This window comes from Nothoprocta perdicaria, unplaced genomic scaffold (assembly GCF_003342845.1).
Source record: "Nothoprocta perdicaria isolate Ctin4 unplaced genomic scaffold, notPer1 scaffold_3, whole genome shotgun sequence".
NCBI classification, from domain to species: Eukaryota; Metazoa; Chordata; class Aves; order Tinamiformes; family Tinamidae; genus Nothoprocta; species Nothoprocta perdicaria.
This window is the reverse complement of record NW_020455532.1, coordinates 373,211-399,882: the sequence shown is the minus strand read 5'-3', so window position 1 is coordinate 399,882 and position 26,672 is coordinate 373,211. Positions and strand designations below refer to the sequence as shown.

Sequence of the window (26,672 nt, the reverse complement as noted above, 5' to 3'; positions counted from 1 at the left end):
GGTAACACATCCTGTATTTGTGTTTCTTTACAAGACCCAACCGCAGAGACGCAAGCAGCTACGCATCAACGCCATGGTTCAGCCCCTAGCTGCCCTTACAGCAGAAGCCCTGGCAAAACAGATCTTTCTTCCATCAATGAGGCACTGAAATATAAARCCAGTTCAGCTTTGGGCAGCAGAAAGGCACAAATCATTGAGGGAACTGAGCCTGCCTTGGAATCCAGCACTCTGGTGCCTGCAGAAGGGGAGAGAAAAGGTGCGGGAAGGGGCATTGAACGGGCTGCGGGTTTCACAGCAGCTTCCTTCCAGGCACAGCCCTAGCGCCAGGCAGCGCAGACACTGCCCCGGAGCTCCAGCCCCAGGAAGGAGGCTGCTCCCGGCGCTGCCGCACGGCTGACAGCCCCAGGGGCCTCGCGCGGCTGCCTGCAGCGCTCAGCCCACGGCCGCGGCCGCTGAGCTCCGAGGAGGGACATGATCCATGATCCCTGCAGCTCCAGGGGCTCTGCAGCTCCACGATCCCTGCAGCTCCAGGGGCTCTGCAGCTCCACGACCCCTGCAGCTCCAGGGGCTCTGCAGCTCCAGGGGCTCTGCAGCTCCACGATCCCTGCAGCTCCACGATCCCTGCAGCTCCATGATCCCTGCAGCTCCGAGAGCACTGGGCATTGGCACCTGCCCAGCAAAATGCAAAACCCATCTCTCCTGTTCATTACTCCCTTGTTCTTCGAATAATGATTGTAAAAGGATCACAGCCGGTCTCAAAGCAGGATGGACAGGGGAGGGGGCCCTGCTGTCAGAGTTTCTCGCTTGGAAATGGGTGGTCATGGAGAAAAGGTCGGAATGAACAGAGAAAGGTGCGTGTCAGCCCTTCTCAGGAGGTGTTGGCCACAGTTTTAACAGGCACATGAAAAATGACCTGAAAAAGATGCTGCAGGGTAGCTAACCTGGTTATTTTTATTAGCAAGTACACGCTGGCTTTGGTACCTGTCACTTTTGAGTGACGATGCTTACGTCCTGCTTCTTCCCTTGGTATTTCAAACCAAACAGGCCTCTCRGTTCCTTAAAATCCTCTTGTCAAAGCCTTACACCCACTGCACAGCAGGGGCCTCTGAAGTGCTTTGTGAATTTGGGCTAGGACGCTGCCCGCTCTGGGGACGGGCTGGCTGCACAGAGCCGCATTTCTTAACACTTGGACACCCACACGGATTAGTGCTGACTGTGCAGCGCCAAGAGCCACCTCTGGGAGGAGAGAATTAGCTTTGGGGTAATCAGCAAAATGYATTTGTTGCTTAAGCGAAGGTTTAATGAACACTCAGCGAACCATGCTGTTTTCAAAGAGATATAATTGTAACTTAGACCCTGTGGAGGAGGAGAAGAGACTTTTTAGCAAAACTCTTTCATGTTAATTTAAAAATCCTGCAAATTCAGATTGGAATTACTTTACAAAGACTTGATCAGCTTCTTCARTATTTCTCACTGGACAGAGCCTTTCATAACGTTCTATTTTAACAACAAGTTATCCCTATGAAAAGGAATGACTCTGTCTCACATCTTGCAAGAGACTTTAGCCCCAAGTGCAAGTTATAGCTATTTGCTTCAATGTGGCAGACAAAGTTGGACCGTGGCAATGTGGCCCATGTTAACTGTGGGTTCTGATTTAAATGCAATTGTAAGGTGAACTTCAAGAAGTTACTGGCCATTTAAATTGGTACCAACAATTTCTCCTCTCCAGTAAAGCAGAGGGAAGGACATATCAAAAAAAAAAAAAAAAAAAAAAAAAAGAAAAGGAGCCCCAAACTCCTTGTGTTTGCACCAGAAGTTCTGACAGGCAACACTTGGCTGCCCAGTCCTTCCAGTATGCATTTCCTTAGGCCCAGGGACAAGTAGATCCCTCTAGCCTAGATCCTCATATCCCCCATGCAAATGGCACGTTCCCCCAGTCCTTGGATATGACACACTAAGCATCATCTGTGCACGTTAAACACGACTTCACATTCCACAGTTCTGCGCCACACTCCATCACACAAGCAGGAGGCAGGTTCTCTGTTAGCAGTTCCACACACTTCCTACCAGTGAAGTTATTGATAYTTGAAAGAAAATGTACAAATCTCCTCTTGAGTTGTTTGTCCTCTTGTGCTGTCCCTCTTCAGCAACAGTCGGGGCTGTATTTTCTAGGTGCTGCAGGCTTTTGCAGCTCCTAAATGCAGCTGAGCTAGTTGCAATGTCCTGCTCTGCAGACATCGATTTTGCCATCTGGGATGAAACAGAGGACATGATCGATGACAGACTGACCTGCAGCACAGCAAGGGGCAGGAGCAGGGCCAGAGCACCAGGGAAAATATGAGATCTTGCAGTCACTGGGTTGGGCAAGTCCAAGCGCAGCTTCTGCCCCTTTTGTCTACAAAGCTGCACAGATCTATAGTGGAAAGTCGTTGCCAAAAGGAAAACGAAAATCCCTAGTTTTGCCTCCACTTCTGCCTGACCAAACTTCTTGTTTCTTCCTGGGGAAATCTGCTGCTTTTGCCCCACATCTGCAGGGATGCATCAACAACCGGCGGAACGGGAGAGGGAGGTTCGGCAAAGCGGGACTCCCTTCAAGGTCTGAGAGCTGGCAGAGGTTACCTGAAAGCAACAGCACAACAGTCCTTAGGAACAAAGACACTTATAAAGATCTATTTTAGTTTTAGGCTCTCCTGGCAGCAGCTGCTCTAAAGCACAGCACAGTGCAGGAAAAAACAGCCCAAGAAAACAAACTTTCTAGGCAGGTCACCTTCACCAACACGTAGTCTCCTGGCTGGACCCTGACCAGAGCTTCGCCTGCTGCATCCTCTACTTCGGCATCAGGGAAAATCACCTTGATGTTGCCATCGTTCCTCCCACACAGCTCCGAGGGAGAGCGCTTGCTGGGCTGTAAGGAGAATAGGGAACATTAGCTGAGTAGCAATAACTCTGATTCACTGCTGGGCTTTAGCACAGCAGGAATTAATTGAGCACTATCGGCAGTATTAAAATCCACTTTCCACACTGTTAAGCATGCTGTGAAACAAAGTCCTACGGCCAGAGCTGCTGTGTTGGGAACTGCACACGAAAGCCAGTCCTAGAAACCCTGTGCTGCTTCAGAGCTTGGCTCCAGACCAGTCTCCACCTATGCCATTCATTTCCAGCACTACCGGCCACAGGAGCCTCMTCTTCACAAGTGCACAAAGGACCAACATGCTGCCTGTGTCATGCCAACAAGCATTAATTAATCATTTTAGCCTCATCCAGCTGCCTGATAGCTATCTTTGAACTTGGACCAAGGTTTTTAGAAGCAAGGTGGCTGAAGCCCTAAACCAAAGGGATCATACACTCACTAGGCAGCAACCTGTGCTCAGCTCAGCACTCTGGAAAACGTGCACAGACCTGGTCTTGGAGCCCTAGGAATATGTGATGAGATGGAAAGATAGAAAGCATACCATTGTGTATAGACTTAGAGGCCCTTGATCAGCAGCCAGAGGGGAGAAGGGCAAGTCCATGGTCCAGGCACACTCACCCCCTCCACCAGCACCACCTGCGAGCTGCCCACGACGGCCCCGTTGGCCCTCGCGGCCTCCTCCCTGAAGACAGCAATGAGCTCCTCCAGCCGCCTCCGTTTCACATCCGCGGGCACGTCGTCTCGCAGCCGGTGATATGCCCGCGTTTTCTGAAAGCGGACAAGGCAAGTGTGGCTCCKCCAGAACCCGACAACCCAAGATCAGAACCTGGTCTCACCCCAGCCATCTGGGCTGCATTTCAAGTAAGCAACAGCTCTTCATGGGTCACCTGCTCTATTTGCACCCTCAGGGAACATCTTTAGCTGCTGTATGCACTGCTCTGGCAGGATCCCAAGCACCAAAAACATCCTTGACTTCCTCACACTCTTTCTGTACCATCTTTTTGGTGGAAGTACGGGGTATTTGGGCTGCATAAGGCAGAAGTTCAGCAGCTCCTGTGAGCTGGTGTCTGTTGCCTCGTTGTCCACAAAGACAGTCTATGGATGCTACTACGTTTAGTTCCATGTTCTGCAGGCTGATCCATACTCCCTTTTTCCCCCCCCTCACACTTCCCAACCTCCTGCCCTTTCTCCCCACCAGCYTCTTATGCCCTGAAGGGAATCTTAATGGAAACTTGTCAAGCATCACCTCTTTTGCTGGTTATTCCTTCCGAAAATTCACCAGTTCTCTCCAGCCCTGACTGACAGAAAGCCTCTGCAACTGGACTCAAGCCCAGCCACTTCAGCACAATTTTTCACCAGCAAAGACAAATGTACCTGCAGTCAGGTCCCTGCAGACACGGCTGCTCCACCGCAATCACTCTGGAGTGTCTGCAGAACCAGGTAACCCAATCAATAATCAACCCTGTTGCTCACCCAGGGGAGCTGGAAGCCTCATAGGCATAAAAGTTGCTCTGCAGAGCATGCTGAGAGGCGGTAAACCCTGCAGCTTCACTGCTCTTGCYCAGCATGAGCACCAAACAAACCCACATGCCCTTGAAGTGTTGCATGGAAGCAAAAAGCTTCACCAACATCTTGAGTCTCTAGGCATTATTTTCAAAGAGACTATGAGAAACAACCCTCAGGAGTGAGGAACAAAGTAGAAAATGAAAATTTAGGTGAGATGACTACACAGAGGAGAGAGCCTTCTCCCCAGATCCTCCACTCACCTCTCTCATGCTGTAGGCAAACAGGAAGCCTACGTTGTAGCGGACCTCCCGCAGCAAGGACACAGTCTGCTGATGATCTTCTTCTGTCTCCCCACAGAACCCAGCGATAAAATCGCTGCTCAAGCTCACTCCTGTCACAGACACACAGAACAGACAGTAAGATACAATCGTGCTGAGGTCAGACGGAGCCAAAGGGAGCCCCTACCTGGAATGGAGTCCCGCACGTGCTGTACCAGCTCTAAATAYGCTTCTCTTGTGTACCTGCAACAAGTAACACATGGATTTGCTGGTCAAAAAATCGTGACGTCAGTGAAGAGAAAACGGCACCCTGAATCGAAGGCCAGGAGAGGGGCTCTCCATGGCCACCACTCACCCCCGTCTCATAGCCTCCAGAACTCGAGTGCTTCCGCTCTGGGCTGGGAGGTGAAGCTGTTTGCAGATGTTGTGTCGCTCCTGGATAAGCTGGAGGACCTGCGAAGGGCATTCAGAAAACAGTCCCAACACTGGCCCAACTCTGTCAGAATGTCAAAGGGAAGAATCTTCCCCAAGCAGAAGCCAGAAAATCACAAGCCTGTCAGCTTCAGCATAGTCATCTCCCCACTCCCAGGACAGCTGTTCCGTTTGGGAAGAAGGCACGAAACACACATACCAGCTCACAGCTACCTGCCTGCAAACAGAGGTCCAGGTGTCTATTTTACACTTGCCTCATCAGGAAAATCCTTAGGGTGTGGAGAGGTGAAACGGATCCTCATTTCTGGGTCAATTCTGGAGACCTGGTCCAGGAGATGCGCAAAGCGCAAGCCTCCTGGCTTGGGTTTGTAGACTGTGCTAAAGCCACGGCTGAGARCTGCGGGAGCAGCCGACTGGAACTGCACCTCAGACATATCTCGAAAGCTGTTGACGTTTTGACCCAAGAGAGTCACTTCTTTCACTCCCTAAGAAGATAAATAGAGGCAAAAAATAGACATAACTTGGAAGGTTAAAGCTACAGAAGCAGCCATGGTTTTACTCGTACTTTAAGGATGAGTTTCCAAGAGCATCCCTCCCTTTTTGTCTGTCTCGCAGTTACAAGGGCAATTAAAAAGTAACTGCTGGACCTCGAGGTAGTCTTTATCTCCAGAGAAAAAAGCTGCATCACCAGTGAAAGGTGCCACCCAAAACCAATGCTTTCACTGAGGACCACAGTGTGRGACAGCTGGAAGGAGGCTGTGCCTAACCTGATCCGAGAGCATCTTCACTTCCTGCAGGATGGAGGCAATGGGCCGGCTCCTTTCCCGGCCACGGGTGAAGGGCACAATGCAGTAGCTGCACATGTTGTCACAGCCCCGCATGATGGATCTGCAGCGTGGAAAATGTGGGTCAGCGCTGGGACCATCCGGAAGAACCACCCGTGTCACAGCCTGCCCTGCTCTGACCCAGCCTTCAGCCAGCCCAATTCCAACGCTCGTTCTGCAGTGCACACAGCACCCACTCTGAACCCAGTTTTGCAGTTTCCCCATAAACAGAAGGGAAAAAAAAAAACAATAGAAATGACAATATGTGGAAGGTTAGAAAAATTAAATAGGAAAATGTGACAGGGCGTAGCAGAAGGCAGGGATGAGTAGCACACATTTTCAAACAGTACGAATGTTGGTGGGTCAAAAATCCCTTGGTGCAGCAGCAGGATTAGACCATCAGCACTCTCAAGGAGAGTGACAGAAGCCCAGAGCCAGCCAGGGCTCAGGGCAGCCTCTCCAGGGCTCGCTCGGAGAGCAAAGAGGCAACGAATGCTCGGGTAAACTGGGGTCTTGGGTGCTGGGAGCGAGTGCAACCAGGCACTACATCTCTTGGGTAGCTGCTGGCACTGACACGTCTATTCTGCACAACAGCATTTCCAAAACAACCGTAGGAACTCGGACAGGAAAACAAGGTACTTACACAAATGCTGTCGCACCACCTGCACTAGTCTGGACAGGCAAAATATCCGCGTAAGTCTCCTCCAGTGACAGCAGGACGTTGGCAGCTTGCTGGCCGGATTCTGCCACTGCCAGCAGCCTGGGGAGGTCACGATACGCATCAGGGCCTGCCACAATATCCACTAGCTTCTCCCTGTGCAGAATCTTCTCCTTCAGCCTCTCAGCCATGCATCCTGCCACCAAAGCAGAGCGGTGTCCGTGAGGAAGGGCCCATCCCCAGTGACACCTCTGCACCCCTCACTAGCTGCAGAAAAGGCTTGATGGCACCAAAAGAGGAAAGGAGACGCAGCATGATAGGGGTATCAGAGCAGCGCGTGTTCCCCCCACAGCGTGTCCTGCCAGGTACCTAGAATCCCRATGTGCAGAGGTAAGCGAGCCTGGAGCCGCCGGGCCTTGAGGGCCTTGAGGTGCTGCAGGCGATTCCAGATGGCCTGCTCTGCCTTCTCCCTGCGGGGCAGGAAAACAGAGGTTATTTCGACTTGCAGCTGCTCCAACACGAAGGCACAAAAGCTTTGTGAGGAGGATTAACTAAACACAGGGAACTGTCCACCTGATCGATCAGACTGCACGCGGACGTGCTGCTGCTGTACGTATCRTGCCTGGGCTCTGGCATATCTACTCCCATTTCCCTTGGGTGGGGGCATCTATGCTGTGGAAATGACCCAGGGACTAAGCTCCTGCAGAGAAGGCCTGACCTAGCCAGCAAGTGCAAGTCACCTCACAACTGAGAAGGAGCTTTTGCACTGCTTTCTGAGAAATAAAGTCAAGCCAAGTTCCCTATAATATTTATAGATCTATTTCCCAAATTTCTCAGAAATGCATTTCCCCAATTTCTTGGTATTGGCCCTATACTGCCATGACATTCACACCAAAGAAACAAAGACAAGCAAAGCTCAAAGAAACCCAGATCTGTGCTGGTCTCTAACTGCCACTCATGACATCCTCAAAGAGCGCACAGTAGCAAAGAGCTTCTCCTTGCTATAAGGAACATTAATTTACAACACAATTAATGTCGTATGCAGCAACATCAGCTACCTCTGTCCTAAACTAAATGGCAGTTTCATATCTGTAGTCTCTTTCCTCAYAGAACATATTTACTCGCTTGGTTTTCAAACAGAAATGTCTTTAAACTGTCCACAAAACAGAAGTGACAAGAAGTTCCTTACCTCACTGAGCAGGTAACGAGTAGAACCACATCTGCCTAGAGCAAGGATTGAAAAAAACAAAAGGAGAACTTGTAAAAGCCACCAAGAATTACTAACCCGCTGCACAGAGCACGTGAAGAGGCCGACTATCAAACCGCCCAACTCATGGAGTCAGCTGTGCCCAAACACAGAGCGGGGTTCAACCTGGGCAAGGGCTTCCACCTGCCGGGGCAGTCACCTCACACGTCCATGACGCTCGGAATAGTCCTTCAGGCTCATCAAGCCCAGCCCTAAACCCACCAGCGCCACGTCCCTAAGCGCCCCATGAGCCAGGGGCCCCCGCTGCGCCCAGGTCCCCTTCCAGCCAAGCCAGAACGCGGCGGCGCCGGGGAAATACCCCCGACTGCTGTGCATGGCGCTTCGCTTGCCCCGCGCCCGGCGGCCGCTGCGGCACGAGCCGCCCCGCGGCCTCACCTCGCCGAGCGCCCGCGCCCTCGCGTAGCCGCTCCTCTGCAGGATGGCCCAGGCGATGGCCGCGTCGTTGACGTTCATCTGGCAGCCGTAGGTCTCCAGGTACACTGCAAGGGGACGGGGTGACGGCCAGGCCCGGCGGGGAGGCCCCCCGGGACCGTGACCGCGCCGAGGCCTCCCCGCAGCACGCACCTTTCCTGGCCGCCGGGGCGGGCCCGGCCGCCGCACACGGCCCCGCCTGGGCCTCGGCCCCGGCCCCGGCCCCGGCCGCCGCGGCGCCGCCGAGGAAGTGCCGCAGGTCGGGCCCGGCGGGCAGCGCGGCGCGGCGGCCCCGCTCGCCCGGCCCGCCGTGCGCGGCGCGGAGGAGGCGCCCGCCCGCCCGCAGCGCGCGCCGCCACGGCCGCTGCAGCGACAGCGACAGCGCCATGGCTGCCGCCCGAGCTAGGCCGCGCCAGGCCGCGTTGTCATGGCGACCGCCACGGGGGGGCGGAATCGCGGACGGACCCGCCGGCTCCGCCCAGCCAATCGCGCGCGGCCGCCGCGCGCGGGAAAAGTGGTTCCCCGTCGCCCCTGCTCCGCGGCGCTGCCGTTCCGCTGCCGGCCGCGCTCSGCTTCCCGCTCCCAGCGCAGGAGGGATAAAAATACATCCCCCCCCGCCCCCCCCCCGAGCCGGCCGGGCCCGGTGCCCCCGAGAGGGGCGATGGGGGGGTCGATAACAGCCCTGGGGGGCGATAACAGCCCTGGGGGGCACTGCTCGCCACAGTCACCACAGGAGGGTTCCTGGGGAAGGGGCAGAGTGGCGGCCATGGCTGCAATGAGCAGGGCGAGCGACGGGCCCCACGGCCGCCCCGCGGGACCGCGCGGCTCTGAAGGCACCGGGACCGGGCACCGGGCGCTATTGGCAGTGCAGGACAGGAGCCGGGGCCGGGCACAGCAGCTTTATTGGCGCTGCAGGGCAGCCCCGGGGAGGAGGCAGCCCCGGGCTCGGTGCCGGCGCCATGACGAGGAGGCCGAGGATGCGGCCCCGCAGCCCCGGGCGCTCCCAGCGGCAGCCCGGCCGGCCCGGGAGCCGCCGCGGGAGGGTCGGTGCCGGCGCCCGGGCCCGGCTTTCACGCTCTGCGCTCGTAGCGGACGTCGGYGCCCAGCAGCAGCAGGTTCTGCGGGAGGCAGAGAGGGCGGCCATGAGGCCCGGGCAGCGCCTGCCCCGGGACGGAGCGCAGAGGCTCCTGCAGCCCCGTCTTTCGGCTGCCCCAAGGGTGGCTGCGGCTGAACCCTTGTGCGTGCCGGCCGCCTGCGCAGCTCAGCCCCGTCTCCAAAGGGCCGGTGCCCGCCGCCGGGCGCTCACCTGGTGCCACTGCACGAGCACGTTGGAGAGCTGCGTGCGGCGCAGCAGCGGCAGCGGGAAGCCCTGCGCCAGGCGCGCTGCAACGACACGAGGCCGGGGCCGCGTGGACGGGGGGACACGCAGGGCAGCAGGGACCCCAGCCCTTCGTCCTCCTGCCGCRGCCCGGGGAGGGAGCGGGACCCCGCCATGGGCCCTGCACGGGGCTGGCGCCCGGCCTTGCCCCACTGCACCCAGAGGGTGCCGGCAAGCATCGGGGTTTGCCCGCAGGCCCTCTTGGCCCCAGGGATTAATTCCAATGGAGCAGCGCGCTCTGTGCCGCGGTCCCCAGGCCCCGCGGCTCCTCACCGTTGACACGCGGCAGCAGGATGCTGGAGGCCAAGATGTTCATCACCGACTGCAGCGTTCGCACCTGCGGGCGGACAGGGCAAGGAGGAGGCGTCAGCGCTGCTGGCCACGAGCGCAGGCGGGACCGCACGGGCAGCGCGGCACAGCCCTGCAGTGACAGCGGCGCCGCGTGAACCGCAGGGACCGCAGCCCCATGAACGCGGGGACCCCGGAGCAGGGCGCTCCGGGCAAGTTCAGCCCGGCCGCGGGCCACCAGCCGCCCTCTCACCCGCACTGATGGGCACCAGCTTCGGGAGCCGCTCGCCAAGCACACACAGCCCCCGCGGGCAGCTCACCTGGAAGGGGCCGACGTCCGAATGCTTCAGGGAGAGCCTGAGCCTGCAGAGACGCCGGGAGGCCGCTGAGCGCCTCGTCCTGGCGCCGCGTCCCGGCGCGGAGCCGCCAGCGCCCCGGCGGCTCCGCCGGAACGCAGGGCGAGCTCTGCCCCTCACCTGCCGACCGTCAGGTTCCCCACGATGCGGCCGGACTTCACGTCGACGCTGGCGGACACGTTGGCGGTCTGGGAAAGAGCACAGGCGCCCGGCGTCCTCAGCTTGGCCCCGCGGGACACGGCGGGGAGCTCACAAATGTCAGGGCACAGGAAGCCGTGCCCTGCTCACCAGGTTGAGCAGGAAGAGAGGAGCCAGGCTGGAGCTGGGAAGGATGGCGTACGCCTGGATATCCACAACGGGCCGGAGTGAGAGGCCGTTGGGACCGATGCTCAGGAAGGGGGCGGCCGGCGTGGAGAGCCGCAGCTTCATCAGCATGTCGGGGTACCTCTCCTCCAGCTGCAGGGGAGCAGAGAGGGTGGCCGGGAGAGCGGCACATTCCCGGGAGCAAAGGCCCCGCAGGCTGCGCTTCCCATGCCGGCCGCTCCCGGATACACCGTCCCGCCGCTTCCCATTCCCGCCGCGCCRCTCACCTGGGGGACGAAGGCCGAGAACGTGGAGGTGTTCAGGTGGAAGTCAAGGCCCTTGGGGATCTGCAGCAGGGAACAAGTCACTGCTGGGGACAGCTCGGCGAGGCCACATGGACGAGGCCGCTGGGGAGCGGGGCAGGATCAGCCCTTGCTCCCCGCGTGCCCTCGGCCTCGTCCGCCCCTCACCATGGAGTCCGTGAGCTCGAAGACCAGGGCGCCCGCYGTGTGGTAGACCAGGCTGGCCGTGTTGAAGAAGTAGCTGGAGGCGCCGAAGTAAACCATGCGGGCATGGTCGGGCGGGAGGGCGAGYGGCGCGGGGGAGAAGGGCACGGCGGAGCGGTGTGCCAGGGAGAAGAACTCGCCCTGCAGCGGGGGACAGGCACGGCCAGGGCCCCGTCTCCGCCGCCTCCGCCGGCAGCGGCAGCCAGACCGGCCTCCCGCAGCCGCTCACCTTCAGCTCCGCGTCCAGGGCCTGGGCGGCAGCCGCCGGCGGAGCCACCAGGGCGTAATCGATCCCCGCCACGGCGTCGATCTTGGCCGTGACTGCCGAGCACGGGGCGGGAAGGTGAGYGCCGCGGGGCCCGGGCGTCCCCGCGCAGCCGCCCCGCGTGCCCGCGCCTCCCGAGCCTCTTTGCAAGCAAAACATAGAAGTGATCACGTTTCCCTGCTCCCTCTGCTTCTGAGCACTGCGAGGAGCCCTGCACCTGAGCAGCTGCCTGGGGACAGCGGGGGCACAGTGACAAAGCCCTGCTCACGCAGCGCTCAATGGTTCCAGCATGGGCGGGGAAATAAAGGGAGATGGGGCAGAGGATCCAACACTCTTGATCCCTCGTGTCCCTCGTGGGCATGGCGAGGCAGCGCCCGCACGTACCTGGCAGCGTGCTGAGGTAGGACTGCAGCTCGCTGCGCACCGAGATCACCACCTGCTCGCACACCTGGGGGGGAAACACAGCGAGGGGCAGGGGCTGCAGCGAGGGGCAGGGGCTGCAGCAGGGTGCAGCAAGGTGCAGGGGCTGCAGCAGGGCACAGGGGCTGCAGCAGGGCGCAGGGGCTGCAGCAGGGCGCAGGGGCTGCAGCGAGGCGCAAGGGGCTGCAGCGAGGCGCATCAAGGCCCTTTGAAGGGATCCTGCTCAGGCCCTTTTTTCCCTCCTGCTCAGGATTTTCCCCGTGGCCTTTGCTAGCAGGGACTGTGCTGAGCAGCCAAGAGTTGCGCTTAAGCAGAGCAGCGGGAAGGGTTAATCCATCCCCGCAGGGGCCAACAGCTCTGTGCCGGTGAAGACCAGCTGGGTGCTGCTGGTCAGCAGGACCTCCATCCCTCCGTGCCCCCGCGCAGCCCGGCCCCATCCAGGAGAAAGAACGCTGGGCTTTMCTGAGAGACTTGAGCTAAACGCTGGCCCAGGAAACGTGAGGCAGGCGACGGTCCTGGGGCCACAGGCTGCCAGAGGCCTCTTCCAGTACTGCTCCCGCGGGGACACGGGAACRGCCGTGCTGGATGAGCCCCTCACTGGCCTCACCAGCGACAAGCACGGGGTGATGGTGCGGGGGTGATACTGGTGCAGGAGCACCAGAGCTTTGGGCACGTCCCCATGGACGCAGGGCACTGCTGCCCACTGTCCGCCAGCCCACGCTCATCCAGCGCTTCCCGGGAGGGACAGGCTGCCTCCCGCCCCTCATACGGCCCCTTTCCCTTGGAAAAGGCGCTGAAGATCCCTGCGTTTGGCAAGGGAGGCAGTGAGGAGGCCAGGGCCGCTCCACAAGCCACACTTGGCCCCGGCTGCAGTCGTGCTGCCAGCCCGTCTGCCGCTCCCGCTCCCCGGTGGCCTGTGCAAAGCCACTAGATGGCATCCGGAGTAGCCACAGGCGTCTGGATGCGGCCCCGGCTCTGCTGCCGGAGCGGATTTGCTCCTCTCCAGCTGCCTGCTTGCCGAGCAAGGTTCACGTCCAGCGGGGTTGGAGCTCCTGCCAGATTCCCTTGTAGCAATTACTGCTAACAGCTTGTTTCCGTGCCGTATCGCAGCCTCCCTGTGCGGGGCTGCGGGCACCGGGCTGCACCGACACTGGGCTGCCCACAACGGGGTGACCGACGAGCGCAACCCGCGGCGGGGACGGCCACTGCGCTGCCCCCGAGCGCAGCGCGCGGCGCTGCCAGGCTGAGGCGTGAGAGCAAATTGCCTGGCCGCAGGGAAAGGGAAGTCTCTGTTAATTAGGAGCCGTTTACACCAGGCATTGGCAAGGGCTGCAGATGAAGCGCTGGGCCTGGGCTGCGCTCGCCGGCGCTCCCGGTTTTCCCCAAAGYGGCCGCGTTCCCGCGTGCTCCGGCACCGCAGCACCGCCCGAGCGGCGGGAGCCGGAGCGAGGGGGCAGCGGGAAGGCTGGAGCCCCTCGCCTCCCCTACCTTGCTCTCCAGGCTCCTCCTGAACACGGACTCCACAGCGCTGTGGAAGAGGTTGTAGAGCCAGCTGCGGAGAAGAGCAGCGAGACGCCGTCACTCCCTGCCATGCCGGGAACGCTGCGGAGGTGCCGGCCAGGGAAGAGCGACACCGGGGACACGAGAGAGCGGAGAACATCCTTCCCGTGCTGGTTTGGGGGCCGGCTTCGCCGTTGTGCTTGCGTTTGCAGACAGACCCACTCACAACCAACATGCACACCAACGCGCTGCCCGCTGGAAAACCTCTCCCCGGACCAGATTTAAGTTCCTTCAATTGCATCTCTTAATGGGAATTGTATTGCAGGAGAGCAGAGGCAGCTGGGCAGCGGGGCACAAGGGCCAGTAGGTGCGGGGGCTCACAGGGCAGCCTGCAAGGGGCCACAGGTGCCAATATCCTATTCCTGGTGCCAGGGCCGCGCTCTCCTGGCGGGTGCAGGAACACCGAGCATTTCCAGGCTCCAGCAGCGAGGTCACGCACCTGAACTTGCCGGAGAAGTGCACCCGGACGCTGGAGAYGTGCGCGCTGCAGTCGGAGACGTCCGCCGTGGGCTTCCCAGATCCGTCGGTGCCCAGCTTCAGGCCAATTCCGATGGAGAGGCCCTCGACCTTCAGGTCGAACGAGCCATGGTCCCTGCTGTGGGGAGGGCAAGGAAGGGGTATTTTTCAGCAGTGATTCCTGCTAGTTGGACCCCAAACCAGCCGGAGCTTTGGGATCCATCTAGCTCTGGCTTCTCCTTGCAGAGAACTCCCAGAGAAGATGAGATTTCTAAACTCAGAAAGATGAGGTTTCAGGAGAAGAAAAGAGCGCAGACGCAGGCCTGCGGAGCGAGGCACCCRAGCGGCTGGCAGATGCTCTCAGCGAGGGCCGCGGGGCACCTACATGAAATGCACCTTCACCCGCCAGTTCCCGTCCAGCTCRGCGAAGGCGCCGGAGATGGAGACTTGCAGGCCCACGTTGGGGATCGGGGAAATCTGCGAGCTCGGCAAGCGGAAACTGCGAAGGTTTAACCTAGAAATAAAATTTTTAAAAAAAAGCACTTGCGAGGTGGCCCCTCGAGCCCGCGCATCTCCATCGCCTCACTTTGCATTTCTGCGATGCATCACCCTGCTGAACTGCTGCTTTGAGCTCAGTTGTGCAAAAAAAGCCCTTGCACCCCATGCTGTAGCTGCAGTTCCCCTTTGCACTGCGCAGGGCAGGGAGGAGCGTCCCAGCCCTCCGGGGACACGGACACCCCTGGGACACTGCCCAGGCACCGGGGCCCTTCCCAAGGCTCCGCGGGCAGGARGAGAGGGGAGGCGGGAACCGGGGCCCACCTGGAGAGCTCGTAATGCACCTTCCCCACGTGCCGCACCCGGAACTCGCCCGAGATGTCCGGCAGCCGCAGCTGGTGCAGCTCCTGCTCCAGGACGGCCACCCCGTGCTGACGGGCTGCAGGGACACGGAGACCCTCAGGGCCGCGCTCACCGCAGGGACTGCCGATGTGTGTCCTCCGCGTGCACAGGAGGGCACTAAAGCAGCCGCTGGCGAGGACCCGGCTCGCACCGCGCAGAGCGGAGATCCCGGCAGCTCCAGAGCTACCCCGAGGGCTGCAGGACTGCGACCCGGGGCTTCCCTAAGCCCCAGGGTCGCCAAGCGCAGCTCCGTCCCCGGAACAGCAGGAAAGCCGGGGGTCCCGGAGCCGCGGGGCTGCCTCGCTGCTCGGAGGAGGGAGGGGAGTTGTGTCCCGCTCGCAGGGCGGCTCCTCGAGGGGCCCGTTGATCCCGGTGCTGCGGAGCCGGCAGCTCCGCGCCGGTCTCTCCGAGACGCTGGGGCCTCGCGCCCAGCAGCCAGCGCCCCGCAGCAGCCCCGCGAGAGGGGCCACTGGGCACCCGACCTACCGTAGTCCAGGCCGGCCTGCGTGATCCTGACCACGAAGCCGGGGTTCGTGGCTGTGGTCAGCGCCAGGCAGGCGGCCAGCACTGCGCAGGCCAGGGCGGCCCCGCACGCTGCCCTCGCTGCCATGCCCGCTGCCCCGCGTGCTGCTGCCCCGCACGCCGCTGCCTTTATAGCCRCGGAAAGGGGAACCGCGCGGGGCGGCCCCGCACCCGGACAGCACTTCCTGCTTGGAAGCAGCCCTGCACCCGCCTGCCAGGTCCCAGCCCTGGTTCCACACTCACCCGCCCATTCCCAGCCCTGGCCCCGCACCCGCCTGCCCGGCATCTCTGCGTGGGGCCCGAGGGCAGCCGGGCCGGGCAGGGGCAGCTGCCCCGTCTGCAGCCCGGGTGCGGTGCCAGCAGCACAGGCTGGTGCCCGGCACGCGCTGCCGGCACCGCTGCCGTCCCTTGCCTGGCTTTGGGCTCTGCCCGGCTGCTCCTCCCGCTCGGGGCTGCCCTCGAGCTCTCCTGCCCCACRGGGCTCCAGCCAAAGGCACCAAGTGGAGCCCTGGGCAAAGCTCGGGTTCCTCCCACGTGGGCCAAGGGCCGGCACAGGGGCTGGGAGGCCAGAACTGGGCAGAAGGGAAGGCTGCTCCAAAGCCACGTGCTGCTCTCCTGTCCCGAAGGCAGCTCTGGCACAGAGCGGCCACCCAGGGACACCCCGTGGCCCGGTGCACAGGCCCGAGGGACCCAGTGTGTCCTCGCTCAGGACAGCGGGAAGCGGTGCATGGGCCAGGGCAGGGAGGAGGAGGAAGGGGGAAGCAGCTCGGCCGCTGCCGCCCGGGYGGGAGGGCGGGATGTTCCCGCACGGCAGCAGCTCCGTGTTCCCGAGCCCCGCGGCGCCGCCGCTCCCAGCCRCAGCACGCGCAGCAGAGGGAAGAGACCCTTCAAACCTCTTTCTTCAAACCTCTTTCACTTCCCTTTCTGGAAGTGGAGCGGGGCCGGAAACCCACGGGGCTGACTGGCAAACATCACCCCTGGATGCCCTCAGCCCTGGTGCCCCAAACCGCGCCTTGTGAAACGGAGCCGTTTCCCAACGTGGCTGTCAGCGCGGGGACGACGGAGCCGCGGGTAGAGCTAGAGCCTGCAGGGCMCACGTGGATGGGATGGCACGGGGACCTTGGGCACATGGAGCGGGRCTGCAGCAATGGGATTCCCACCTCTGGCGTGTCCTGCTTCCATGGTGTTGGCAAGGGGAGCTTGTGGCCATGAGACTTGCCCGTGGGCACAGCAAGGGGCCGAGACACACAGCAGCTGCTCCAGGGCAGGAGAGCTYAGATCCAGCTCAGTTCCCAAGGAAGGTGGAAGTTGGGAGCAGAGCAGCGCCCACGGCCCGGCCCTGCCTGCCGCTCCGTGCACCACCYGCTCCGAGGCCTCCTGTCCGCGATGCCACAGCCGAGCGGGTGKTTTCATAACGTTTAAGGCCTTCAGGACAAGCACGAAAGACACAACCTCTTCTGGGAGCAAAACGAGCTTTCATGGGGAGCCACGCGCAGAGGAAGCACGAGCAGGAAGGTTTCCACTTGGGTCAGAGCAGACTTTGAAGCTGAGCCGAGACTCTCCCACGYGGCACCGACCGTGCCAGCACCCAGCAGGCTGCCCCGTGCTGCCCCGCCGCCCGCGCGGACACGGGCGGCACAGGAGGGTGGTCGCGAGCCAGGGCGCCCGGGCGCAGCGGCCCCATGGAGCACTACGGGCTGCGTTTCGCTGCCCACGAGCGCCCGGGCTCTGCGACCCTGCCCAGGGGCCCGGCCGGCGCCTTATCGSGCTCCTCTGTTTGCCAAGCTCCGCTCCGGCAGGAACCGTCGGCCRGGGACGCACTTGGGGAAACCCCAGGCCGGGCGGCACGGAGAGCGGGGCTGAGGGCACGGAGAGCGGGGCTGTGTGGGGTGCAGGGCAGCAAGGAGCCCTGGCGGGGCAGGGCTGTCCAGCCCCCACACACGTCCCCGCACGGCCACTCACCCCCGGCCCCTCGTCACCTGCAGGTCTCCGGCCACATCTAAAAATAGAGCAGGGCGGCACAGGGGCTCCCTCCCCGCTGCTGTTTTCCCAGCTGYGGGATCATCCCAGCCCCCGGCATGACCCTGGCCTGGTTGTTGCGGGAAGCAGGGGGGATCCTCCAGCGAGGGTCCCAGCTGGCAGACCTGCTGGGCCTGGATCAGCACCAAGTGCCTGGGTTCCCTGGGGATGYGATGGCTGGAGCGGGAACCCCGTATGGGAGAGGAGAGCAGCGCGGGGAGCCGGGGCCCCCCTGCATGGGACACTCCCCGGCTCAGCCACAGCCGGGGTCTCCCCGCAGGGCTGCCCAGGTCCCTGGGGCAGGGGTGGCTCTTCAGAGGGTCTCACCGCCCACAAGGGCCCCTTGGCCGTGTCCCCGTCAGGCTGGTCCAGCCCACGAGACGCTCCCTGCCCAGGCTCGATCCGCACGACAGCCGGGAGCTGCACGGGAGGCCGGGKGACGACTGTGCAGCCAGCCAAAGGCCCCAGTCGAAATGCAGGAATGGGGACGAGGGCGCGGGCAGCCGCGGGGTGAATGGCGGCTCTGTGCCGCGCAGGGCACGGGGCCACGCGCAGCGCCGCGCACAGCGCCCCGGGGCCCAGCGCAGCGGACACGGCTCTCACAGCCCCGGGAGCTGCTGCCCGGGGCCGCCCCGGCCGGAGGTCACATAGTGGCACTTGGGACACGGCCAGGGGTGGCTCTGGGCCGTCCCTGCCCCCTCGGCAGCCCCTCTGCACCAGGGCGTCCTACCGGCTGTGCCCGGATCTGGCACCACGCGGCTCCGCTCCCCCTGTGCCCGCAGCCGGCTCCAGGGCACTTCAGCAACGAGACAGGGGCCAAGAGACAGCACCAGCCCCAACCCACCCGGGGGGCAGCGAGGCCCCTGCCCCCAGTACATGAACCAGCATCAGGGGCAATTGGCGGCAGCTGCAGCGGGAGGAGCCGGCCCTGTGGGACCCGCAGCACCGGGGCTGGGCAGGTGGCCTTGACGGGAGCAAGCGGGTGCCAGTGACAGGGGACGGGGCAGCGCGAGGGGCTCTGTGCTGGGTGGGACCCAATGGGTGCCAGTGACAGGGGACGGGGCAGCGCGAGGGGCTCTGCGCTGGACAGGACCGAGTGATGACAGGGATGGGGGACAGGGCAGCGCGAGGGGCTCTGTGCTGGGCCGTGTTGGGGTCTGGCTCCGGCCTCGCGCCCCGGCTGCTCTCTCCCTGTTGGCGCGGGGAGCCCCGTGCTGCTGCCTGAGCCCTGGCAGCGCTCGTACCGTGCAGCGGTGGAGGAAGAGGCCTCCCTCAGGCCGGCCTCCCCGCGGCGCGAGCCAGCAGCCCAGCTGCACCGTCTCGCAGYCTCCGCTTGTTTGCACAGCGCGTCCTCCAGCTGCTGACTAATCCCCGGGCGAGCGTCAGCGCGRCTGCCCCGTCCAGCCGGGGCTCGCGGCCCACGCGTTCCCAGCGCCCGGCCCTGCCGTGGCTGCGCGCCCGGCCCTCCGGGGAGCAGGGTGCACCGGGGAGCAGGGCTCAGTCGGGCTGCTCCGCATCTGGCCCTGGTTCTTGCTCCGGTTGTTTCCGTGCCACTCCGGGCAGGAGGTGCCTCGCGCTGCTGCAGCGTCCTGCAGCGCTGCCTGCGTCACGCCACCGGGGCCCAGTTCCCAGGCTCAAGCTCCAGACCTCGCTAGGGGCCCAGGGTGCAGAACGTGCCCCGCAGCAGCGGCCGCTGGACGTGGACGGGGAGAGGCAGCGGCGCGTGCGGCCGCGCAGGAGGCGCCGGCGCTGCACAGGGGTGCACATGCAGCCACCCCAGCCCCGTGGCGCCGCGCGTCCCCGCTCCCGCCATGCCGGGGACCGGGGAGCGGCGGGGCCGTCCGGGCTGCCGCCAGCCCCCTCCTCCTCCCCTCCTCCTCCCTCCCTCCTCCTCCTCCCCGCGGGGCTCGCTCTCCTCTCGCTTTTTCCCTGTTTTTGTCCTTTTTTCCCTTCCCATCGCAGAGCCGCGGGGGCAGCGAGGGAGCGGGCGCTGCTCCTGCCGCCGGGATGGAGCCTCGCGGGTGGCCGGGCTGCCAGGGCGCCCCGGAGGCCCCTGCTTGGCACTGCTGGCCCGCGGCGACGGGACCCCGCTGAGCAGCGCCCGCGGTCGGGAGCGGCCCCCGAGGAAGGAGGAGGAGGAGGAGGAAGGCTCGGGCGCCGCCGCCTGCCCCGGCCCCTCGGCCTCTCCCAGTGGACATGGTAACGCTTCTGCTTTCCTACTCCCAGCTCCCTGCGCCACGGCCCGCGCACCCCTCGCGTGGTGATGCCTGTGGAGCGGCCCGGCACGAGGGACAGGCCCCGGTGAGAGCCGCCCGCGGGCACCGCGAGAGGAGCCTCGGGGTGCCCCGGGGCTGCACCCACACCAGGACCCCCGGCCTCGCCGCTCGTTGCCCTGGCTGCGGCGCGCCAGGCGCTGGCCCCGCTCCCCGCGTCGCCTCTCTCCCTGGCCCTGGCGGTGCCAGACTCTGCTGAAAGGGGAAGCTGCCGGGGGAGGGAATTGGTATTCCCGTGCGGTCGCGGCTCGGAGCCGCGGCGGCCCCGCGGGACGGGCAGCTGCCCAGCCCTGCGGCCACAGGCAGGGCCGGCGCTGGCACAGGGGTGTTCGGGGGAGCCCCGGCCGCTCCGTAACGGCCCTTCGGCACTGCGGGCATCGCGGGAGCTCCCAGGACGGAGCCGGGCGCTGGTCCGGCACCTCCTGCAGCCGGGAGCGTGCGGAGCCGCCCCAGCCTTGCGCTCCGTGACCGCGGCTCATGGGTGGCTCGGGCAGSGACCGCTCCCTCCCAGCTTCGCCCSACGGCAGCGGCTTTCTGGATGGAAAAGCTGAGAAAAGTCAAGGAGAATTAAGCAGAGCATGACTGCAAAGTGCTTTAGCAAAGCGCATTAGAGCTAATTAAGCTGAATTAATCGGGGCCACTTTGTTTCTTGACGGGYCTCCCAACCGGGGATTAGTTGCCTGAATCTAATTCCCACTTCAGCTAATTCCAGTGAATGTCCGGACTGGAGCGCAGGTGCCCGGGCAGCCCCGCAGCAGCCGGCAGGGATAACGCGGAGCCCCGTCCCGCGCCGGACGAGGCAAAGCCCGAGCGTGCGGCTGCTCCTGCCGTCCCGGGCCTCGCGTGCCGAGAAGTCCCGACACCGTCCCTGCCCCTGCCCCTGCCCCTGTCGGTGTCTCCCCGTGCTGCCCCACTCCATGCACTGCCCTGCTCTGTGCTCCAGCCCCACGCACTGTCTGCAGCGTGTCGAGTTTGGCGGGAGCCACGWGGTGCTGGGACCAGGCTGGGAGCAAGGCCTGGGAACTGGGGTCTTCTCCAAAGCTGGGAGCACAAACTCGGGAACGGGCCTTTGYGAGGCGGGGAAGGAGCTTTGGGTCAGGCCTGTGTGCAGCGTGCGGGGCCGCAGAGCCCCTTCCAGAAACCCTCCCACAGCTGACTTGGAGCTCACCACATCCAGCAGCGAGGCTGCCCGGAAACCCTCACCCCGTGTGCAGCAGCTCGTCCTCCCTCCCTTCCCCTGGCATGGTGAATGCGGAGCCTCCCGGTGCCCATCCCGCTGACCCTGCACTGCCACCTGTCCCCGCCACGGTGCCCGCACGGGGAGGTGGCATCTGGGGTTTCCAGCCTCATGGCATGTCAGCGGGAGCAGCCTCCGCGCCGGGCGGCCTGCCCAGCGCCGCTCTCCTCCCCGCAGGACCCCGGCTCGCTGGACGCGGCGGTGCAGGACGCCCTGCGCGCTCTCTACCCGCCCTTCGAGGCCACGGCGCCCACGCTGCTGGGCCAGGTGTTTCGCCTCCTCGAGAGCCGCTACGGCGGGGACGGGCTGCGCTGCCTGCTCGACTTCCTCATCCCGGCCAAGCGCCTCTTCGAGCGCGTGCGCCAGGCGGCCTGCGTAAGCGAGGGGCTCTGCGTGGCCGGGCCCCTGGCACAGCCCCAGCCCAGGGCCCTGGGCAGCCACCTGAGGGTTTATCCCATGGGAGCCTCCTACGGCTGGCTTCCTCAGGGATGTCCCCCGGGTCCTGGGCTCTGCACATCCCCATTGAGGGAGTCACGAGGAGCTGGAGGGAGTGTCGGGACACGGCGCTGGGGGCCGAGGCTCCTGCCCAGGCCGCCCCCTCCTCCCGGCCAGGCTCCCTACATGGACTGCGTCTTCCTGCACGAGGGCTGGCCGCTGTGCCTGCGCGAGAAGGTCGTGGTGCACCTGGCGCCGCTCAACCCGCTGCTGCTGCGCGCCGGCGACTTCTACCTGCAGGCCGAGCCCTGCGCCGAGCGCGCCGCCCGCATCACCCTCAAGCACCTCTCCCGCGACCTGCGCACGGTGCAGGAGACGCCGCTGCCCGAGGCCACCTACGCGCTGCTCTTCACGCACGAGTGGCTGGAGGGCATCAACCGCGGGCAGGACGGGGCGCCGCTGCACGCCTGCCTGGTGGCCAGCGAGGACGGCGTGGCCCCGCTGCCCTGGAGCAGCATYGCCACGCCGCAGTTCGTGCAGCAGCGCCGGGCGGGAGCCTCCTGCCCCGCCGCAGCCTCCTCTCCGGCGGGAGCTCCGGGGGCGGCCGCGGAGCCGGCACCGCCGCGCGCTCCAGGGCGCCTGTGCGCGGCCAGTGCGGCAGGACCCTACTGCAACCTCRTGGGCTGCAGCGACGGCTGCAGCGCCTCGTGCCACGGGAAATACCCGGGGCTCATCAAGGTGGAGCAGCTGGCACCGCGGCAGGAGCCGGCGCCGCGGCCGGTGCCCGGCCCGGGCGAGACCCTCAGCCCGGAGCTGGCCGGGGAGTACGTGGAGCTGCTGGAGCTGTCGCAGGAAAAGCTGGAGCTGCTGGCACGGTCGCTGCCATCGGCCCAGAGGGCTCAGGGCCAGCGCCGCAGCACCGGAACAGGCTCCGAGGGCACCTGCATGCCCGGCCCAGGCAGGGGGCTCCCCAGGGACCCCCGGTGCCTCGGGCCCCGCGGCCGCTACCGCGACTCCTACCTGGCCGCCCTGCAGAACCCCGTGAGCTTYGGGCCCGGGCTCATGGGTGCCATCCTGGAGGAGCCCGCAGGCCCCAGGGACGCGCCAGGCGCGGGCACCAGCACAGAGCAGTCCCGACCCTGCCCCGGCAGCAGSCCCGTGCGGCTCCGCTGCTGCCCGCCCGCCGGCGCCGAGGGGGCCCCCGTGCACGGTGACCCCGACCCGCTCCRGCCCCCGGCTCGCCCAGAGGCACCGGCCTCCAGCCACAGGTTCTCCTTCCTGAAGGGCGCCCGGCTCGGGGCATCGCCCGGGGGTGGCTGTGCSGCGGACCGGGCCGCCGGCCACCCCGAGGGGCCCTGGAGGAAGATGACGGCCATTTACTCGCCCAGGATGGGCCGAGCTAAAGGCACCAGCAAAGGTAGCGGCACAGGGCCCGGCTGGGGCCCAACGCGGCAGAGCTCCGATCTGGCACCCCTGCCCTCTCCTTCCCTCACCTCCATCTCGCTCTCATGGGCAGGGCCAGCCCTGGTGGCAGATGCCACCGCAGAGGACGGGTCCCCACCGAGTACCCACAGTGCCACTGAGCCCCACCAAGCCAAACACGGTGCCCCGCGGCCGCTGGCCTGGCAGGACCTGCACACCGGGCTCCTGCTCTCCGGCATCGTGTGTCTGCCAGGTACTGGGCACCCAGGCTGCCTCCGCTGCCACGGAAGCGCTCACTGCTCCTCGGGCTTTGCAAAACTGCCAGGGTTTTGCAGCCGTTTCTGCCTGTGGGGGCTACTGCCCTCAGGGGAGCAGGCTCCAGTGCTCCGATGCTCCTATACTCCAGTATTCCCATGCTCTGATGTTCCCATGCTCTGACGCTCTTGCACTTCATTATTCCCATGCTCCAACGTTCCCATGCTCTGGTGCTCCAGGGCCAGTGGCTCCGCATCTGCCTTCCTTTGCAGGGAGCACCGACAAGCTGGGCCGGCCGCTCCTCCAGGTGAGCGCGAGCGGCAGCGCCTGGGAGGCTCCGTGGTGCTCGGCCGACGAGGTGGCGCGACTGCTCCTCTACCTGTGCTCCGTGCCCAGGTAGGCGCCAGCGCTCCGGGGTCCCCCTCGGCTGCCTCGGGGGTCCCAGCAGTGTGGGGTGCCCAGAGTGGGGAGCCCAGCRTGCCATGCATGCCAGCTTGGGCACATCCCAGCCTGTGCCAGCTTGAGCACATGCCATGCATGCCAGCTTGGGCACATCCTGCACACTCTAGCATGGGCACATCCCCGCCCGTGCCAGCTTGGGCACACGCCATGCACAGTAGCCTAGGCACATCCCTTACACACGAGCTTGGGCACATCCTGGCTTGGGGACATCCGAGATGCGCCAGCTTGAGCGCGTGCCGGCGCGTGCTGGCCTGGGCACCTGCCATGCACAGCAGCCAGGCACATTCCGACCCAGGCACATCCCAGCCCATGTGGTGCCATGCCCTCCCGCCCGCTCCGCTTGGCAGTCAGCTGGGATGAGGAGCCGGAGCGGCGCCTCTGCTGAGGCCGGGGCACCATCTCCCAGCTCTGGTGCCCTGCAGGACGAGGGCATCAGCGTACCCCTGCAGTGCCCCGACTCGGCGAGGGCGGCGCTGCCAGGGCCGCGCTCCCCGTGCCTCTTGTCCCAGGGCTGTGTCTTGTTTCCTCCCGCCAGGAAGGACGCGGCGGCTGGGGGGCTGACGGTGCTCGTGGACGCGAGGAAGCAGCCGCCGTCCCCGGTGCTGTACGCGGCGCTCCGCTCCGTGCAGGTCTGTGATGAGTGGCCCGCGGCCGCCCGGCTCTGCCGGGGCTGTGACGGTGGCGTGGGGCGCGCAGGGCGCTAAGCGCTGGCCCTGCCTGTCTTCGTGCCCACAGAGCCGCGCGCCCGGCGCCATCCGCACGGTCCTGCTGCTGGCCGAGAAGGAGCTGGCGGTGCCGCGCGAGAAGCTGCCCGGGCTGCAGGTGAGTGTCCTGCCTGCGCCCACACATGGGAGCCCCGCAGCCCTGTCCAGGTGGGATGCGTGGGGTCGGAGTGCCCTGAGCCCAGCCTGAATGCCTCGGCTCCCGTCTGTGTCCCCACAGGTGGAGACGGTGCYGTCACTGCGGGCTCTGGGCCGCTACGTCGACAGCTCCCAGGTGACGCACGAGCTGGACGGCTCCTTCCCCTACTGCCACGGCGAGTGGGTGCAATTCTTCCAGGTGTCTGTGCCCGCGGTCGCGGCCCTGCTCCTGCACCCCGGGTGCCCTCGGGTGTCACATCCCCTCCGCGCGGCCGCCGGCCCCGCTGACACCGGCTCTCCCGCAGCGGCTGCAGCCCTTCACGGGCAGCCTGCAGCAGGCGCTGGAGCTGCTGCGGAGCTGCACCCGGGAGCTGCGCGGCACCGCCGGCCCCGCGGGACCCCAGGTAACCACCGGGCTGCGCCCTGCTCCTATCCCTGTCCTGCTGCCCYGGCCTGGTGCTCCGGCCCTGCCCCACGCTCCAGCCCGGTAGCTGCTTCCCACGCTGTGCCCAGTGCCAGCTCTGCAGGATGGAGCGTGGGGCCGGGAGCCGCACACTAAGCAAATGCCCATGTCCGTGCCCGCAGGAGGCGGCCGCCCGCATCGCGCGGCACGGGGAGCTGATGCGCGCGCTGCTGCGCGAGCCGCAGCTGGCGGGGCTGCAGCGCGACGGCGGCGCCGCGCTGGCCCGGCTGCGCAGGGAGGCTGCCCGCCTCGGCGCCTCGCCCCATGCCAGGTAAGCGCGGGACACGGAGCGCCCGGCGCCGCTGGCCGTGTGCCGGCCCCCCTGCTGCRCCGCGCGTCCCCACCGAGCCCCGGGCAGCTCCCCAAGCGCTGGTCCCGTGGACACTCTCCCTGTGCCTCTTGTCCAGGCTGCAGGCGCCCGGCGGGGTCATCTCGGGGCTGCCACTAGATGGGGCCAGGCCCTGGCGCAGCTGCGTGGCCGGCAGTGCCGCGGGTGTCGCGCCGTGCTGTGCCGCGCGCATCCGTGCACAGGCGACACCGAGCCTGCCCCCGAGGCTGCCCACACACGTCCACAGTGTCACACGTGTCCTGCTGCACTGTGCACATCCACGATGCCAAGTCTGCCCTCGGTGCTGCCCGCRTGCTCCCCACAGTGTCACACAGGTCCTGCCACGCTGCACATGTCTACGGTGCTGTTCACACCCCTCCCTGGCACACTCTCCCTGCTGTGTCCCACGAGGCTGCTGCTGTCCTGCCCTGCTGCCCATATCCCACACAGAGCTGCACACACCAGGCAGTGCTGCCCATATCCCACACGATGCCACACGCACCGGGCAGTGCTGCCCGTGTCCCACACGATGCCGCACGCGCCGGGCAGCGCTGCCCTTGGCCCGYGGTGCCACGCGCACCGGTGCCACACAGCACCAGCACTGAGCGCACACCCGGCAGGAGCAGCCTGGAGGCAGCCGAGCGCCTCTACGAGCAGCTGGAGGAGGAGCTGCACGAGCTGGTGTCCACGTCCAACAGCTGCCTGCAGCACCTGGAGGTCCTGCGCAAGGCCGGGGAGCTGGAGGCCGAGCTCGGAGAGGTGAGCGGGGCCTGGGCCCTTGCAGAGCAGCGAACGAAACCTGCCCCTTTCCAAGGCTTTTGATGGTAAAGGAAAGCTGGAGTATAGCAGGATTGCCCGGAGCTTTGATTTTAATTACGGGGATGCTGGGCGCAAGCAAGCCAGGGATCAAGATAACCGGAGGGAAGGAAAGGGAGTTCCCAAGGAAGCCGTTTGCGGATCGCGGCTCCAACGGGAACCGCTTTCTCCCCTTCCTGTGGCAGCTCGGGCGCTGGCTGGATGGCGAAGTGGCAGCTCGGCGGGAGGAGTTGAGTGCCTGGGGCAGCCCCAATGGCTCCGGGGAACCTTCCGAGCGCTTTGAGGAGCTCCTCGACCAGGCAATGGTATGTGAGGGGGAGGTTTTCTGTGACACTGGCCTCAGGGCATCCCCACCGTGAGAGCTGCTTTGCGGCTCAGGCTCCCTGCTAGGCACTCAGCAGAGAGATGAAAACGCAGAGTGAGAAGCGTCATTGCACGTGTCCGTGCAACCGGCCCSAGATTTGGTTTGCAGCAGGGCTCTCCTGCAGCTGCCCAGGCTGCGCGGCAGCTCTCGGTGCCCACCGAGGTCTGTGCCTGCACATGGGGGTGTCCTGCTCCCCGGGGTGCCTGGGGCTGCGGTGGCAGCTCCGCAGAGCTGGGCACAATGGGGCTGGCCCCCCATCCCCTTCACTTCTCACACACCCGCGGGGATCCTCTGGGTGCAGCGCAGAACGGCAGCACCGCTGCTGAGGGGCCCCCCGGCCRTGCCTTGCAGATCACAGGAGCGGGTGCGGAGCGCAGGGAGAGCCCGGCCGGGAGCCTGGCGGACGCGCRCGGCTCCTCGCGGCCGCTCTCGCTGCACGGCTCCCTGGGCAGGCTGCAGGAGATGGTGCTGCAGGTGCGGGGCGCGCGCGGGCGCCGCGG

The 26,672-nt window shown here is 64.7% G+C and overlaps 3 protein-coding genes across 3 annotated transcripts in view; 1 reads left to right on the top strand and 2 right to left on the bottom strand.

Moving 5' to 3' along the window:
* Window positions 1-1,811: 1,811 nt before the first annotated feature.
* On the bottom strand, window positions 1,812-8,446 carry CDK5RAP1 (CDK5 regulatory subunit associated protein 1). Its single transcript, XM_026042204.1, has 13 exons — window positions 8,441-8,446; window positions 8,252-8,355; window positions 7,799-7,833; window positions 6,979-7,079; window positions 6,595-6,805; window positions 5,895-6,015; window positions 5,382-5,612; window positions 5,051-5,148; window positions 4,883-4,938; window positions 4,678-4,808; window positions 3,530-3,679; window positions 2,768-2,905; window positions 1,812-2,619 (listed from the first exon to the last, which is right to left on the bottom strand). The coding sequence occupies exons 2-13, from the start codon at window positions 8,327-8,329 to the stop codon at window positions 2,542-2,544; spliced, it is 1,428 nt and encodes a 475-aa protein (XP_025897989.1). The 5' UTR covers window positions 8,330-8,355; window positions 8,441-8,446; the 3' UTR covers window positions 1,812-2,541.
* Window positions 8,447-9,345: 899 nt separating this feature from the next.
* BPI (bactericidal permeability increasing protein) lies at window positions 9,346-15,326 on the bottom strand. The gene is made up of 15 exons (XM_026042100.1): window positions 15,203-15,326; window positions 14,639-14,753; window positions 14,205-14,333; window positions 13,803-13,958; window positions 13,292-13,355; window positions 11,768-11,831; window positions 11,348-11,439; window positions 11,083-11,259; window positions 10,900-10,959; window positions 10,598-10,765; window positions 10,430-10,497; window positions 10,274-10,316; window positions 9,939-10,002; window positions 9,594-9,670; window positions 9,346-9,405 (listed from the first exon to the last, which is right to left on the bottom strand). Exons 1-15 carry the CDS (start codon window positions 15,324-15,326, stop codon window positions 9,358-9,360), a joined length of 1,449 nt encoding a protein of 482 aa, XP_025897885.1. The 3' UTR covers window positions 9,346-9,357.
* A 4,076-nt stretch (window positions 15,327-19,402) lies between these two features.
* Window positions 19,403-26,672, top strand: part of KIAA1755 (KIAA1755 ortholog) — a 7,933-nt gene continuing 663 nt past the window's right edge. Inside the window, 14 exon segments of the mRNA XM_026041970.1 lie at window positions 19,403-19,456; window positions 20,945-21,142; window positions 21,380-22,026; window positions 22,165-22,619; window positions 22,719-22,877; window positions 23,152-23,275; window positions 23,877-23,970; window positions 24,077-24,163; window positions 24,284-24,400; window positions 24,507-24,605; window positions 24,787-24,935; window positions 25,613-25,751; window positions 25,994-26,113; window positions 26,524-26,646. Of these exon segments, the coding sequence (XP_025897755.1) occupies window positions 19,454-19,456; window positions 20,945-21,142; window positions 21,380-22,026; window positions 22,165-22,619; window positions 22,719-22,877; window positions 23,152-23,275; window positions 23,877-23,970; window positions 24,077-24,163; window positions 24,284-24,400; window positions 24,507-24,605; window positions 24,787-24,935; window positions 25,613-25,751; window positions 25,994-26,113; window positions 26,524-26,646 (2,514 nt within the window). The 5' untranslated portion in view covers window positions 19,403-19,453.